The 17,444-nt window shown below is 40.2% G+C and overlaps 1 protein-coding gene across 50 annotated transcripts in view; it reads left to right on the top strand.

Annotated features, from left to right (window-relative positions):
• The window catches only part of DTNA (dystrobrevin alpha), a 434,483-nt gene that overhangs the window by 352,374 nt on the left and 64,665 nt on the right, over window positions 1-17,444 (top strand). For 47 of the 50 annotated variants that reach the window (XM_069568764.1, XM_069568760.1, XM_069568778.1 and 44 more), the window contains 3 exons: window positions 1,716-1,882; window positions 4,379-4,503; window positions 10,094-10,177. In XM_069568764.1, the coding sequence (XP_069424865.1) occupies window positions 1,716-1,882; window positions 4,379-4,503; window positions 10,094-10,177 (376 nt within the window). Of the gene's footprint in view, window positions 1-1,715; window positions 1,883-4,378; window positions 4,504-10,093; window positions 10,178-11,901; window positions 11,992-17,444 lie in introns of all 50 variants that reach the window. The other 3 variants (XM_069568750.1, XM_069568796.2, XM_070289455.1) reach the window with 1 other exon arrangement.

Raw genomic sequence — 17,444 nt, 5'->3', positions numbered from 1 at the left:
GCTTGGGGATGGTGCACAGGGATGATCCAGAGAGATGATATGGGGTGGGAGGTGGGAGTGGGGTTCAGGATTGGGAACTCATGTACACCCGTGGCTGATTCATGTCAATGTATGGCAAAACCAATACAGTATTGTAAAGCAAAATAAAGTAAAAATATAATTTTTTTAAAAAAGTAATTACTATTGGCATATCCAAACTTGAATATGAAATACAGTTCAGAACAGGTTTAAAGAAATTTAAACAGGGAACAATTCAATGCCTCCATCTGCTCTTTAGATATTCTCATTTATTGTTTAATTTAACTCTGGGAATTCTCCAGCCTTAAATAGAAAATAATTTATCCCCTATCTCTTACTAGAATCTTCTACACATTTCTTTAATATAAATTGGGGTTAAAGTTAGCTTAACTTTAAATTCCCATTTAGAACACTTGGTGTCTGCGCTTATTATCTCTCTTAGTTCAAGTTATAAATTTATTCTGTTTTGCTCATGGAGAAGATTTAAAGAAAGATCTCATTAGATTCTCTGTAATCGCTAACAATCATAGGTTTTTTTATGCTTCTTATTCATCTGCTAGAGCAAAGAGCAGTCAAGATCCAGATCATGTGGGGTGAATTCGTATTACTGTTTGTAGTCTGAGAACTAGTCATTCTCCAATTATAAAGTTGTAATTTCATGCCTTCTCTCAGTATTTCCTGTTGCAGAAAATGAGTTCTTTAGACCATGTCCCAGAAGAGCTGTCCCTAAATTCAGGTCTTTCCCAAGAGCCAGAAAAGGAGGATATAATACTGGTTCAGAAGACACTGTGTTCAAAATTTGGTTATGTCTTTGTTTCTACAGTTTACTTTTTATCTTTATTTTATTTTTTGCATTGTTTTCCCTGGCTGGTTAGCCAGAGAGTAACTTTGCCAAAGGCAAGAATTGTTCTTGTTGTTAGTATCTTTAACTCATAACATGCAATTACTTGGATCTGATCGTTTGTTAGCTTCGAGTCTCATACCTTGCCTGCTTTGTAACTCAAATTTCCTGCCAGAGAAAGTGTCTCTTGAACTATCTGAATTAGAACTGAACTCAGATAATTTGTCCATCTCTTTGGGCCCCTATCGATCTGCCTCTCAGAAATTTTTTTTAAAAATCTGTTTATTAAATGAAGACAATATCACTCATAAAATAAGCCCATTAGCTACTCTATTTTTTAAAATATAACTGAATATTCTCATCGTCCAGTTTTTCTACTCGCCTCCCATCTCTCTTCTTTTTTCTTCCTCTTGTTTTCCATTTCTCTAATATTTGCTCTTTACCCACTACCCACTGGATGAACCCATCTGTGTTCATCCATTGTGCTTCTGAGTTTTCAGTGAGCTGTGCTGGTCTCCTGGAGACAGAGAGCATCTGGGGGGAAAGGCAAGCCAGTTTGGGTAATTTACATTCTTGTAGGGTAAGGGATGGGAGTAAGATGAGTAAACAGCATTACAGAGATGTGCTGTTAAAAGAACCCCTCTCCTCCAGCCCACTTGATTTCTCCCACCCCCACACATGTGCTGGAAAAGGGTCATGAGAGTCTAGGAATAAACGTAATACTTCTCTCAGACCAAACTATCATCAGAAGTCTTGTTATTCAGCAGAAAAACGCAGTTCTTGTTGGGCTGTATTTTTCATTCTTCTGACTCATACTCTTGTTTCCTTGTCTTTTCTTCGTTTGCTTGCCCATCAGTCTTCCACCCGGTTGAGTGTTCGTACTGCCACAGCGAGAGCATGTTGGGCTTTCGCTACCGATGCCAACAGTGTCACAATTACCAGCTCTGTCAAGACTGCTTCTGGAGGGGGCATGCCGGTGGTTCCCATAGCAACCAGCACCAAATGAAAGAGTACACGTCCTGGGTAAGTTGGGTGTGTGAGTGTCGTCCAGAACACGAGGGAACAGCAAGGGGGCACAATTACCTTCTACTCTCACACTCCTCCCTTCCCCCCTCACTGCCCCTCTTATGGGAGTCTCTGAGTCTGAACCCAGTGTAGCTTCCTAAGACAACGTATAAGAACACTCCAATGATATTACTTCTTGGTATACGGATAAATCAGTATTGATTTAGGTGACAGCCTTCTGGAACATAATCTTCTTTTCACAGTAAGTGAAGGTTCTTTTCAATTTGGGGTGGGGTTGTGGGCATTGCCTAAAAATTATTGTTAGTTCTTTTTTTTCTTTCTGGAGTTCTTTAAGGGCGTGACTGGAGTGTGAAGGAAAGACATGAAAGCATGAGGGTTTAACGATGCTATTTCATGTTATTTATTTTTTTTTTTTTTTGGAAGAAGGGAAAGATTGTGGTTGTATTAGAAAATCATCTTTTCATGAATAGTGCACGTGACTAACTTGCTGGAGCTGATATGTGATACTAACATGCTGAAGGTAACCTGTCCTTGTGATGAAAGTATTCTGATACTTAGTATGATAATCTCCAGGTTCATCCATGTTGCTGCAAATGGCATTTTATTCTTTTTTTATGGCTGAGTACTAAGAAGATGCATTTTAAATCAGAATGTTCTTTTGAGGAATTATTATTAGGAACTGATATTCAGTGCAAATATATTCTATATTAATTAGACATAGCACATGTCGTAGTCTGAGTTCAAATAAGAATTCTTCACGAAGGCATTGTATACTGAGAATTTATTCCAGTTCAAATGCCACCTGCTACTATTGGCTACGTCACATGCTGAGAACTGATACAGTAGCACAGATCATGAAATACAATTTAGTATAGAAGGTAGGAGAGAATTTTCTTATTAACAGCATATTACCAGTTTTCAGATGTTGTTGTTTAGTCACGAAGTCGTGTCTAACTCTTTCGTGACCCCCTGGACTGTAGCCCACCAGGCTCCTCTATCCAGGCAAGAATACTGGAGTGGGTTGCCATTTCCTTCTCCAGGGGATCTTCCCAGACCAGATCTTGAGCCTGCATCTTCTGATTCTTTACCACTGAGCCATCTGAGAAGCCCAGTGTGTTCTGTCTCAAATCCTAGAGGGCTGGTGTTTGAAGACTAACCCATTTTTCAATTGTTGTTTTGTGTAAATGCTGAAGTTAAATAAGGAGCCTTTTCCTTAGAGGTTGTGGACTCTGCAGTTATACGATAGGACAATGTGTTTACAGAATAGACTAGAACTCCTCACGAGGACAAAGGAGCTCCAGTGTTTATGGGGTAAAGAGCAGTCATTACTGCTGTTCCAAGTGTTCTAAGAATTCCGTCTCCAAGCCAAAGTCAAAGAGGGATTTTGTGGACAGTGCTGCCATGACTTAGCTTTTAAATAATGAGGATGAAAGTCACTTCCTTATATTGCCAGTTGTGCACTCTGTGTGTCAAAGAAAGTGACAAAATTATAAATCTCTTCTCACTGAAAGGAAAAATTGGCATAAAGATTTATTATATGTGGTGGACTATTTTGATCATCTTGGCTGTGAAATATTAAACATTCCACTGGGCTAAATGAAAAAGAGATAGCATGTCCTCTGGAAAGAACATGAACTTTAAATTCTGAAGACTCAGGCTAAGTTCTGCTCTTCCTTCTAATTGAATGTGTCCAGCCGCACCTGAAAATCTTGCTTCTGGATTCCTGCAAAACCTCCCACTCCTCTCCTGCCTTCCACTCCCATCCCTCTCAAACCATTTTCTGCTCTGAAGCAATCCTTCTAGAATCAGGTCACCTCTGAGGTTTAAGCTGTTCATTGTCTCCCTCCACGCCTGAGATAAAGACCACAGGCCTGGGTGTGATATATAGGACTTCAGTGGTCTGCCTCCTGCTTTCCCTCTCCAGAACTAGATCTCCTGGCCTTCCGCCATCTGGATACCTTCCAGTCCCCTGAATTTTGTCAGAAGGACTCCTGCTGTTCATTAAATCCCAGCTGGGATATTCTGACCCCAGTGACTGCTTCCATTTCTCACAGCATTTGCTGACACTGTGCAGCCAGCGGCAAGTACCCTGATGGCTAGTTCCAAGTATTTTGGTTCCAGCAATGAGCCAACTCCTTGTCTTGGAGTAAATTCTCGAAGAAGAGTCCCTGAATGAATAGATGAACATATATCTTGGAAGGGCTTCCAGGTGGCACTAGTGGTAAAGATTACCCGCCTGCCAAAGCAGGAGACCTGGGTTCGATCCCTGGGTTGGGAAGATCCCCTGGAGGAGGTCGTGGCAACCTACTCCAGTATTCTTGCCTGGAGAATCCCAAGGACAGAGGAGCCTGGTGGGCTAGAGTCCATGGGGTCGCAAAGAGTCAGACACAACTAAAACAGCTTAGCACACAGCATAGTATGAAAGCAAATCATCTGATAAAATGTTACGTAAGTGTTGATTGTTAACACTTGAACCTTTGTTTTTCCGTCCAGAAATCACCTGCTAAGAAGCTAACCAATGCGTTAAGCAAGTCTCTGAGCTGTGCTTCCAGCCGTGAGCCCTTGCACCCCATGTTCCCTGACCAGCCTGAGAAACCACTCAACTTGGCCCACATTGTGTGAGTATCTGCCCTCCACACTGAGAGACAGCTCTTCATTGACATGTGTGCCGATCCATACAAAGACAATTTCCTGTCAGTTGTCAGGGACCGAGTTTTAGATTTTATTTTCTTAAAGAAAGAATGAAACTCAGGTGATTATATATATATAAATATATATATATTTATATATATATATTCGTTTTTTTTCATGAAGAAGTATACAATACTTCTGCCCGGAAGTACAAGAACACAGCACCATATAATTCACCTCGAAGTAGAAAATAGTCAAAAATTTTATAGTTATGAAATACAGATGTTAGTGAAGTTTACACAATTGAACATTAATAATCAGTGGGATTACCATGATCAACCAATAGTAAAGCATCCTGTACCTTAACATCATGTGTGCTTTGAGCCCCTAATCCAGAAGCCCACTGTCTCTGTTCTCTGCAGAGCCAGCCATCGTAAAGATGCCAGCAAAGATGGAAATTATTGCTGTGGTTATTGTTTTCTCCCAAGTTACATAACTTTAGAAGAATCATGGCTTGTGTAAGGGAGGGTTGAAGAGGAGGGATTGCTGAGGAAATTCAACAGACGATCCAAAAGCAGACTTAAAAAATTTCTTCAAAGTGTGTGTGAGTTTGAGTAGCAGAGGGTACAGGGTCAAGGAATGGTGCTACCACTCAAATCTTCCATCTCCCAAAAGCCCCTCCCCCTGGGGCCCTCTCTCAGGCCTGGGTGGCTCAGAAAACAGGAGGTTCAGGCAGAAGAAAGTATTTCTTCCTTGGTGATGTCTCGGGCTCAGAAGAAGAAAGAAATTCATTAGCTATTTTGGGGCTACAGTTAGGAATTTGGTAGTCGCAGGGGCCTCAAGAAGCTTCTAGAACAGGCAGTTCCTCTCCTGAACTGAATTTTGTTTTGTGCAGTTCAGCACTGCCTCTTGTTCTGCAGGGCACATGTTTGCCTGCTGACATCAAGAGGTGGGCTGATGAGACCTCTGAATGTTAGGAATCCACCAAGACAAGGTTATTGCTTCAGGTGACTGCGAGCATGGCCCCTTAGAGGCATTGTGGTGGACCGCAGAGCCTTAGGAAGGCAGTGACTCTTTCCCCGATGGACCTAAACAGATCCTGACAAACAACTGTGCTGAGCATGTCTGAGGAATTTGTATAAATCTCATGGGCTCTGTTTGGTTTACTCCTGTGTGCACTCTGAGGATTCGTTGTCCCCAGCAATCCGCACAGTCTAGAAGCATCCAAAAACTAATGTAAACTGATTCTGTAGAATGTAGTTGACTTATTTTAAGAAATTTTGCTCCTAAAAATAAGCCTCAAAGTAAACCAGGGGTAGAAAGAGCTGGGAAATATCCCAAAGGACCAACCACTTGCAGAAAGTGATCTCATGCAAGCTGTTCTAAAGTCTCGACTTACTTCCCCATAGCCAGGGACAGTCACTTAGCTATCCATGAATGAACAAAAACTCAGAGTAGGTTTGGGCTGGCTGGCTGGGCCACAGAGTCACTTCTATCAGGCCTCCTTGGGATTACCCTCCAAGAGAGCAGCATTCAATCCGAGCTGATGGGTGTGGGATAGATAGTTAGAGGGTGGACAGGGTGGACAGCCTGACTCCAAGAGCTTTGGAGCAGATGGAATGAGGATGAGGCCTCCCACCTGGAGACAGAATTAAGAATTGAGGCCACGTGTGTGAGTAAAGCCAGCCTCATGTCAGTCACACTGGGCTCTGTGCCCAGTCAGTGCAAGATTGAGAGTGTGTGTGGGTGTGTGGGGGTGTGAGATTTAGTTGACCAATGAGTAAAAATGTTTTAACTTTCATTTATATTGACAATATGATCTGATATGTTATTCACTGAACTGAGGGCATCAGCTACACAATTTGGATTCCATGGAGAGTTTCAGGACTCCCCTAAAATTCTACACGAAATGTGCCTTCTTCTGCTAAAAGTCCCATAAATTTAACCAGATTATTATAACAGTCCTTGAATCCAAACACTGATCTGTACTCACTGATGTTTTCATGGTGAATGTCAGTTTTAAAGGACAAATTGAGATGCCTTGTTATACAGTAGTTAGGGCATCAGTCTCATAAAAGAAAAATTGTATGAAATATTTAATTGTTGAAATAACACACAAGAAATTCCAGATGTACAATATCCGATTGATATTAGAACAGATTTGTTCCTATTATTTTATCTTTAGACATTTTTATAATTGTTATTCCCCAGATGTTATTTCCCTGAATAGATATACATGTTCTTTTTTATATGGATGGGGATATCCAAGACTTCTAATCTGAAAATATACTATTCATTTAGCTATTCTAAATCATCATAGGCATGTAAAAGCCACTTCCATGGTGATATTTTGGTGTTTTGGCATTTGTTCTTATCTATTGTATTGCTTGTAAATATTATCACGATTAACTGTCTCTATTCTATTCAATTCTTTTGCTGCCAAAAGAGATACTTGGTAAGTAGTTCAATAATCTTCAGTACACTCAAAACAAGTGAGAAACAAGAGGCTAGTTTAAAACTAATTCTGCCTTTAAGCTGAGCATTTTCATTTTATGAAAAGAATGCCAAAGTAATTTGGCATGTGATTGTAGAGGAAATATATCCTTTTGAAAACTTCTGTTTGGTGCCAGGGTTAGCCCCTGTGTCCCAGGTTCAACATTTTCATGATGAACCTTACACATAAGGCCATTTACTTGTTGTTCAGTTACTAAGTCATGTCTGACTCTGCAACCCCATGGACTGCAGCACTCCAAGCTCCTCTGTCCTCCACTATCTCCCAGAGTTTACTCAAATTCTTGTCCATTGAGTCAGTGATGCCATCCAGCCATCTCATCCTCTGTCGTCCCCTTCTCCTCCTGCCCTCCTCCCAGCATCAGGGTCTTTTCCAATGAGTCACCTCTTCCCAGCAGGTGGCCAGAGTATTGGAGTTTCAGCTTCAGCATCTGTCCTTCCCCTGAATATTCAGGGTTGATTTCCTTTAGAACTGACTGTCTGATCCCCTTGCAGTCCAAGAGACTCTCAAGAGTCTTCTCCAACACCGCAATTCGAAAGTGGCAATTCTTCAGCTTTAGGCCTTCTTTATGGTCCAACTCTCACATCCAGAAATGACTATTGGAAAAACCATAGCTTTGACTATATAGACCTCTGTCAGCAAAGTGATGTTTCTGCTTTTTAATGCTCTCTCTAGGTTTGTCATACACAGTGTATTAAAGAGCAAAGACTAAGGAACTGCAAATTCAGCTTTGTGGTAACCAGTTCAAAAGAGTAAATGTACCAAGCTACTTAGAAAGCATTCCAGACCCTCTTGTTTTCTCATTTCCTAGAGAGAGAGCAAGATGGAGACATTTATAAACAGGCAAAAGAAAACCAGAAATGCCAAGCTGATTTTTTTTCCACTTTTTTCAAAGTTAAAATGAAAATATTTCATTCTGCTTCACGTTTTAAAATCTGATATAACCTAACCTTTCAAAATTCACAGAGCACGTTTGTTTGAAATTAACATCCCTCTTATAAAGTGAAAGTGTACTGTTCAAAGCAGAATTAGCTTTAAACTAGTCGCAGGTATTAGACATATCCTAGATAAGTAGTATAAAACAATAAGTTTTCAGAATTTTGGCTAATATGTTTGAGTAGATTAAATAGCAATCCTACTATTTTGACCTCACCAAACATAGAATGTGTCTTTAAAAAAATTTAAGAACACAGCTTAGCACCAGGTACTGGGAACCTAACGTTTCAATGAATTTTTGCATTTTGTGCTGACATTTGAAAACCTGCCATGTGTCATGTCCATTCTCATAAATCCATTGGGACAAACATGTCTCCTTTTTTCCTAGAAATCCCTTCGTTGTAGAATCCAAACTAATTCCTGTTTCCTAAGATAAAAATTAAACCTTCACAAATGTGACTTGATCGAGTCAACACAAATAGATTCTATAGGCTACTGTATTCATCTTTCATCTTTAAAAAATTCTGTACTGTCAAACTCACATGTAGCATTATAGTGAAACCAAAATTTCCTGACTCAGAACACCACACTGCCCTGTCACCCAGCTTCTGAACTCTGAATCCCTTCTCATCGTACCATGGAACATCTGGATTTAAAATGAGACTAAAAACTGCTTGGAGATGAGGCAGGGATCTTAGCTCTATCATTTTACCTGAACTAAGACCTCGCTGATAGGGAAAGAATAACAAGGTGAGGTGCAAACTGAGATGGGATGACAGATGTGATGCAGTTGACATTTAGGCTAGGCTTGTGGACAGTTCTGAGGAATACTGAACCCTATTTTCTTCCTCTAATAATATAGAAAACAAGTGTTTATGGGCTGCCTTGCACTGTATGTCCAGATAACAGAAAGTCAGTAAATCCCTGTGGTGCTTAGTTGCATCTTCCCTTAGAACAAAGGTCAAAGAAGAAACAATATGATTTTGCAGCTGGGACCCTACAGACAGGGAATATCAGGAGAGGGCCATCATCATGTGAAAAAACAGGATGAAGTTTCTGTAGAATCCTCCTCTTTCCAAGAAGATTTGGAGTCTGATTATCCTCAAATTTTCTGGGCTTCTCTTTTTAGAAGGCAGTGCGTGTATACTCAGTCACTACTCAGTCATGTGCGACTCTTTGAGACCCTGTGGACTGCAGCCCACCAGGCTCCTCTGTCCATGGGATTTCCCAGGCAAAAAAACTGGAGTGGGGTGCCGTTTCTTTCCAAGGGATCTTCTGACCCAGGGATTGAACCTGCATCTCCTGCTTTGGTGAGAGCTTCCCTGGTGGCTCAGGTGGTAAAGAATCTGCCTGCAATCCAGGAGAACTGGGTTTGATCCCTGGGTTGGGAAGATTCCCCTGGAGAAGGGAATGGCAACCTGCTCCAGTATTCTTGCCTGGAGAATTCCATGGACAGAGGAGCCTGGCAGGGCTACAGTCCATGGGGTCACAAAGAGTCGGACATAACTGAGCAACTAAGCACACTCCTGAGTTAGCAGGCATGTTATCACTGAACCACCTGGGAAACCCATTTAGAAGGCAGTTGGCTGCCTCAAAATCCTCACTCCATCCAAGAATATGACTCTACACCAAGGCTCAAAGCTCAAAAATAAACATTCCTGTGGCATCCAGAGATCTTTCCCACTCAATGTTTAACAGACATTCTGTCTTCTCAAGGAAATTTAAATTCCCAAAACACTTCAAGAATTGAATTGGGAAATGTAAAAATTCATGTTGATCCTGGGTGAGATAGGAACTGGGCTTTCCAGGTGGCTCAAGTAGTAAAGAACCTGCCTGCCAATCCAGGAGACATAAGAGACACAGGTTCAATCCCTGGATCAGGAAGATCCCCTGGAGGAGAGCGTGGCAACCGACTCCAGTATTCTTGCTGGAAGATCCAGTAGATAGAGGAGCCTGGCAGGCTACAGTCCATGGAGTCGCAAAGAGCCAGACATGACTGAAGCGACTTAGCATGCATACACACAAGATAAGAACTCTGACTTCCCAGCTTCTTTCCTTGAGGGATTGGATAGTTTTAACTTGTGACTTTTACTTGTTTTAACTTTCTATCCACGTTGTGCTTTTTTTAGGCCACCCAGACCTGTAACCAGCATGAATGACACCCTGTTCTCCCACTCTGTCCCCTCCTCAGGAAGTCCTTTTATTACCAGGAGGTAAGTTCCAGTCCTATTATAAAACAAACCGTCTCTTTGATAATGAGCCTTGATTCTGTGGCAAAAAAAAAATATATTCTCATATAAGCCAAGAGCAGAAGATTATTATTAGCAACTCGTTTGTAAATATCTGTCACAAGGCGTCAATTTCATTCATTTGGATGCTTTCAGAGAAGGCAGGGATGGCTTTGGGGATGAAAGTCACTCCTGGAAACTGGCACTTAAAATCGATCCATAGTAAGAATGCACAGTATGTTTGTTTTACTTCTAAAACACATGCATTATATCTCATTGAAAAAGTCACTTTTATAGCACCTGGAATGGCCCGTTTAACCTGGGGAATTGGCATCTCAAGATGCAATAAGGAATTATGATGGACATTCTGAAGCATCTCATAACATAAAATTCCAGGTATATAAGAATCTTCGTAGTAAATTCTAGAGTTCCTGAGGCTAGAGGCTCAAATCCAAATTTGGACATATGGTTTCTACATAAGTAATTCATGGATAAGAACAAGAACTTTAAAAAAGAGAGAAAGAGAGTGGATACAGATCTCATTTTTGCACAAAGGTCCATCGCCATGTAAGCAAAGAGGTGAAGCAGATACTTCTCCTAAAACCAGCACAGTGAATAGGCAGAGGCCAAGACATACTTCAAATCATTTGATCAAATATCACAAATAAAGCACCAGGGAATTATTTTAGAAATACAGGGAGAAGGCTCACAGGAAAGCAGGAACAAAGGTGAGGAAAATTGGAACAGGGAAATGAATGAGAGATTTAAAATGCCTTTCAGTAGGAAAAAAATAAATCAAACAGCCTCGTGTGTTTCAAAAACAGTCATAATCAATCTTTTCCTCGAAGAGTTGCTAAGGCATCAGTTTCCCTGTAATATCCTGGGATGTTCTAGTGAAGATGAGCAGATAGTGAGACTTAGAACACTGCTGATTTTTCCCTTGAGTCCCTGGATTTGCCCGTCATCAGGAACCTGAGATGAAGACGTTCCCCATAAATGTAATTAGTGGAATAAACAGAATGTGGTCATTCATGATGTTTACTTCCTGTGAATCCAGCCAGTCTGTAACAAATAAAAATGCAGAGGCATTTGAGTAACAGAACATCCACAGTGAAATCCTATGGTTGAAGCCCTCAGTATGTTCCTTTAGCATTCCTTTTCAGAATCACCAGCAAATTCAACCATCTTTTCGAAAAAAAAAAAAAATTATGAACTGTAAAATCTATTAGAAGCACAGCCCTGTGCCTTTATGTCAGGAAAGAGATTCTTGTATTAGGAAGCTCTGCATTCTGTAAATGTCCAGCAGAGATAGACCCCATCCTTACTGAAGGTCATTTTATATCATTTCAGCTCGGACGGTGCTTATGGTGGATACGTCTAGATGGATAACATGGCTTCTTCTACTTTAAACTATTCCTATAATACTTTGAGCTGTTCTGCTTCCTCCAGGGTGCATGGTATCCCTTAACCCAAAATAGGATCATTTCCCTTTTTTCCCATTTTCAGTCCTTCTAGAATGTTCCCTCTGAACCACAAGCACGTTGTTCACAATTTGCAGTTCTTGCTCTCCTCACAGAGGTTGGCCTCTGGTTTCTGTTCTAAGGGTGCTGTTCAATAAAGCTGTGTACACTGAACATCCTTCCTCTCTGAGTGGGCCTTGCTCTGTCCATGGGAGGTTTTAACGAGGTCTCGTTGTTTGCATCCCTCAGGTTACCTGAGGGGATAAGTGCATCCAGCCCTGTGGCTGAGGAGCATTCACTCATAAAGCTGTATGTAAATCAGCTTGAACACGGCACACGGTCAGTATCCCAGCCCTGAATCACTAATCGTAGTAGTAGTTCCATAGCTAGACTGCTGGTCCTAAGTCATCACTAAAATCCCCTTGTAGTTTGGGGATTTGATGGAAAAACAGGTCTTCTGGGGGTTCATGAGATTCCATTGAGAATTTCCAACTTGAGCTGCAGTGCTTGGTTCTTTTCTTTCTTTTCCACTTCTCCACTTCTTTAACTGATTTTGTCTTCATACCAGTATGTATGAGATGTGTATGTGTGAAGAGTACCACATTGGATCTCCTTCTTTGGATGATTCTCTGCTTTGGTACAGTTTGTAAAACCCCAGATGGTGATTCCTTAGACTCTTGTATTAAAGGGGCTCATGGAATGCTTCCAGCCCTAACTGGATGAGACCAGGACAACATCACATGGCTAGACCATATTGTAGTAAAAGACTTCAGGATTTATATCCTTCTGTCCCACTGGGCTTGGACCAATTTTCCCCCAGGTAAGCAGTCTGATTCCTACTGAAGCAGCAATTAAAAAAAAGAAAAAAACAGTTTCAGACTCTGAGTGCTTAATTTTTAATATCTGATAATGCTGGTGGTGATCCACTGTTTATTTCTTAGCCATGACCATACACTAAGGTTGATGGAAACCATCATGCCAACTGTGGACATCATTTAAAGGCACTGATCTCCCAACAACTAGAACTGAACCAAAGAATTACTACCTAGAGCTCAGCCCTGACTCCTACCTCATTGTAACTGCCCCTTTGAAAATCTGATAAAACCTAAACAAGCCAAGAGTGGTGCTGGTCAGTGTTAAGGCCACATTAAAAAAGTAGTTTGCCACGAGATATTTTACTTAGTCTGAGTTTTTGGTCTTTGGTATAATGACAGATCTTACAAAGATAAAGCAGAATGAGGATGAATTGAAATCACTACTCCAGAATCCTTGCCACAAACTCTTGGCATTCCTCACCTAGAGTCCTTTTACAAGGGTACACTTTGATCTTCAAAAGGTGCGAGGGTCTATCTTTGAAGTCTTTTGACATCCTAGTAACCTAACTCACACATATTTATGAGGGTGTAACTCTGGCTACTACCGCCATGTCCCCCATCCCCTCTTCTGATATCTATTTCTAGCTACATACTTGATTAACTTTTCCCTTAAAAGAGGGAATTCTCAAAGATACTCTCCCTTAACCCTTTGAAGTCTGTGTGTGTGTGTGTGTGTGTGTGTGTGTGTAAGAACTCAGTGCTATTTAGCTGTTAGATACAGTGTGGATCAAATAATGCAATTCATGAACTAATTCACTTCATTCATTTTCTTGGTCATAACTATATCCCTGCTGCTGCTAAGTCACTTCAGTCGTGTCCGACTCTGTGCGACCCCATAGACAGCAGCCCACCAGGCTCACCCATCGCTGGGATTCTCCAGGCAAGAACACTGGAGTGGGTTGCCATTTCCCTAAACCTAGATTATTTTGTTATAAATGCATGAATTTATAAGAAAGGGAAGTGTATTATCATCACTAGGTAAAAAGCTCCAATATATGATGTATGATATATGATAGGGCAGCTGCATTAAACTTATGAAAGATAGCTTGCCATTATGGCAAATATTATTGCAAGAGCTGACTACAGATTTGGGCCCAAAAGGCCCTGTTTCGCCTCACTGCCCACAGCCTTGTGCCCTCTGAGTATCTGCTCTGTCTCTTTCGGCATCATGCCCTTTGTAAAATCTTAATTATCTGCCCAAATCCTTCCCTCATTTATGTGAGAGAGCTAACCAGTCCTTTCTTGTGTAAAATGTTTCACTAATTATGGCTATTCTGGCCATTTCTTCATACAATAAGGGCATTCTAAAAGTTTTAATTGTTAGATTCTTTTACTTTCAAATTTAGAAACATCTCTTCCATATATTTGCACATACAGCCTCTAAACTCTTAACTGCTCACAAAAAGAATCACTTTGGCTATTATGTATACCATCTAGCCAGATCTGCTCACTGTCCCAAATGTTAGAGCCTGGCTTAGGATTCATAGTGTTGAACACAATCTAACATACTGTTTTCTGGTTTATCACCATGTTATTTGGTTAATTACTAATACTGTCTCAGGTCCAGGTGTACATATGGGGAAGATAGACTGCCTACCCACGCATTTCCTAAATCCTGATCCTTTTCAATGAAAAAGCATTTGCGAGTTATTTTTCTTGGTTGACTGGTTGGTCAGTTGGTTGATTTGCTTGGATTTTCAACCACAGAAAGGCTAATTCTCTATGTCCTTTTTCCTTTTTCCAAATGAAACTTTGCCTTCCCAAAGAGTCTTTACCTAACAATCCAGATTTTTAATCTGATGTATACTATTCAAACTAAACTTGAAGCATTTGTGCTTTGGTAATCAAAAGTGAATAGAAACAAAACTGAGGTACTGAATTCAGCCTTTGCTTCTGAAAATCAGTTTTTTTCATAGGTAATATTTTCTGAGATTAAAGCCTTTTCCTTTTCAGTCAGGAAAGCAGGTAAATTTATAAATCAGCATCATAAAAACAGGTATACACTTAGAAATCAACCACCTGAAGATTTCTTCTTTCTGTTCTTTAGGGTTATGTTGTATGAAATTTGAAATAAACACTGTCTGCAAATATTTATCCCATGTAGCTTTCTTTATTCCCAGAGTTCCACTGAGATGCTAGATTTTTTTCAAACTTGAATTAAACTGATCTTTGAACTCAACTCTGTTCCCTATACTAAAATGTTAGGATATAATTAAATATGCAGTCACCTCTTCTTCACTCTTTACTAGAGTTGCTTAGTTGCTGTCTGTGTGTGCCCCATACCCAGCAAACTTTTTAGGCATCTCTTGGCAAAAATACAATTGATAATGGCTTGATACTATCTGGGGAACACAGTAAATGTAGTGAATCAAATATGACCTAGAATTCTTATTATTTCTTCCATGGTACCTGCTTAAGATGGTCTGACTTTCATGCCAGCCTGAATTGATGACAACTCATTTTCCCACTGAGACGCTCAGCTATTTTTATGCATGTTTGCTGATTTGCATGTGGAAGATACTTTACATTTCACATCAAAGATATAGAAGGCTAGATAAAGAAAGGAAACAAGAGTTGTCAACAAATTATCTCTTGAAAAACCTGACTTGTGGACTCTTTATTGTATTGTTTGATGACCTTGGCATAGTCTGTGTTAGTTATAGTGATAAGCAAAATGTTATTCCCAACTGACAGATAAGGAGGAAGCCATGTTTACAAGTCATTCTTCATAACCCCAAACACCAAAAAGTTTATCAATTATTTAAGAATAAATAAAAAAGGAAATATCTGTTCTTAATTTGCCATGGTTCAAATATCATTTTCCATTTAACCATTGTAATGATAATTTATTTACATTATATTATTGCTCTATGCAAGACTGTTATTTAAATCTTGTTACTTTCATGTTAAACAAAAGAGAAACATTTGGGTAGAGCTAATGTAATAACACAGCATAAGCAGAAGTGGTTTTTAAAACTATATGGCAGGTCTAAGTGAAAACCCAAGGAATATTTGTGTGTGGTTTTGTTACCTAGCTTGTGTGCATGCGTGCTAAATCACTTCAGTCATGTCCAACTCCATGCAGCCCTATAGACTGTAGCCCCCCAGGCTCGTCTGTCCATGGGATTCTCCAGGCAAGAATCCTGGAGTGGGTTGCCATGCTCTCCTCCAGGGGATCTTCCCAACCCAGGGAGCGAACCAAGGTCTCTTAAGACTCCTGCATTGACAGGCAAGTTCTTTACCACTAATGCCACTAGAAAACCCCAAAATGTTTGCACTTAAGAAAAAATCCTGACATCAGTTGTCATCCTCTGAAACTAAAGGGTGAATTTAAATAAATAAATATGAAATATTTTGAAATCATTCTGTCCTTCCAGAACCCATTATGTCACAGTGTGTGTGTGTGTGTGTGTGTGAAAATTTTTAGAAGAAGACAATTTTTCTTCTTATATGTTCTTTTCCTATACTCCTTATACAGAGTATAAAAAGGAATTGATGAAAAAATAAGAGAATTTTTTAGAAAAGAATAACCTAAAGGATTATTTCCAGCCCCTTTTCTTTCAGCAGAACACATGAAATTCAAATTTCACCTGGTCATACCTCCCGGGTATGATTGTCCCCACACCCAGTAATGAACAAATGTGTGCAGAAGGAAGTCTTTATCCAGTGGCAGGGCCTGGTGAAAAGAAAATAACGATAATAAGAGAACGAGGCAGGTATACACACAATCTTAGGATGGTAGCTTTGCTTCTCCTTGGGATTCAGATTAGAAAAGATTCATCACCCACAGTCGAAAGGAACCCCGGGTAGTTTCCAGTTTCAGAGCTAAAAAGGAGGAATACATTTGAATTTAAAGACGAGGCATGCCGAAGATGTAGAAGCTCCAAGAGCTAGCAGTGCAGAAGAGCCAATGGGATGTTTGACATCCCAGAAGCAGTCACTTCTTTTAAAAAAAAAAAATTTTTTTTATTGGAGGATGATTGCTTTACAATGTTATGTTGGTTTCTGCTGTATGGCAATGTGAAATCAGCCAAAAGTGTACAGACAATAGCCAGAAAACGGAAGCAACCTAGATGTCCATCAGCAGATGAATGAATAAAGAAATTGTGGTACATATATACAATGGAAGACTCGTTGGAAAAGACCCTGATGCTGGGAAAGATTGAGGGCAGGAGAAGAAGGGAGGAACAGAGGATGAGATGGTTGGATGGTATCACCAACTCAAGGGACATGAGTTTGAGCAAGCTCTGGGAGATGGGGAAGGACAGGAAAGCCTGACATGCTGCAGTCCATGGGGTCGCAAAGAGTTGGACACAACTGGGAGACTGAACAACAAATATGCAATGGAATATTACTCAGCCATAAAAAGGAACAAATTGAATCAGTTGAAATGAAGTGGATGAACCTAGAGCCTGTTATACAGAGTGAAGTAAGTCAGAAGGAGAAAAGCAAATATCATCTATTAACACATATATATGGAGTCACTTCTGGATAAGGCTCTAGGTTCCAGTGTTGCCAGATCCCAGAGGCCGCAGTGAATTGGAAGTATCACCAATCTTCTCCAAGGAAACTGCCAGAGCTACAAAATGAAAGTTTAAACATCAAAATTACTCTATGAAATATTGTGAGGGTACATTGCTTTAAAGAGATCATCAAAAACTACTTGATGTCACTACCTTAACAACAATTCAGGAGAAAATTTGTTTCACTTTGCTTCCTTCCTTCAAGCTCCTTGTAAGCTGCAGAAGCTATTCTGGTAAAGATACTTCATATGAAAAGTCTTTATAGAGCCAAGTTTTAAGTGCAACCTGCCTCTTTGTCTGCTTTCTCAGTTCTTGATCCATTTCAGTTGAGTGCCTTTTTCCTCTATTTTCATCATTCACTTGGCTTCCTCTATACTATTTTTAAATTTATTTA

The sequence above is a fragment of the Ovis canadensis genome, chromosome 23 (genome assembly GCF_042477335.2).
Source record: "Ovis canadensis isolate MfBH-ARS-UI-01 breed Bighorn chromosome 23, ARS-UI_OviCan_v2, whole genome shotgun sequence".
NCBI lineage: Eukaryota > Metazoa > Chordata > Mammalia > Artiodactyla > Bovidae > Ovis > Ovis canadensis.
Note: the sequence above shows the minus strand (reverse complement) of the source record. Positions and strands in the feature narration are given on the sequence as shown.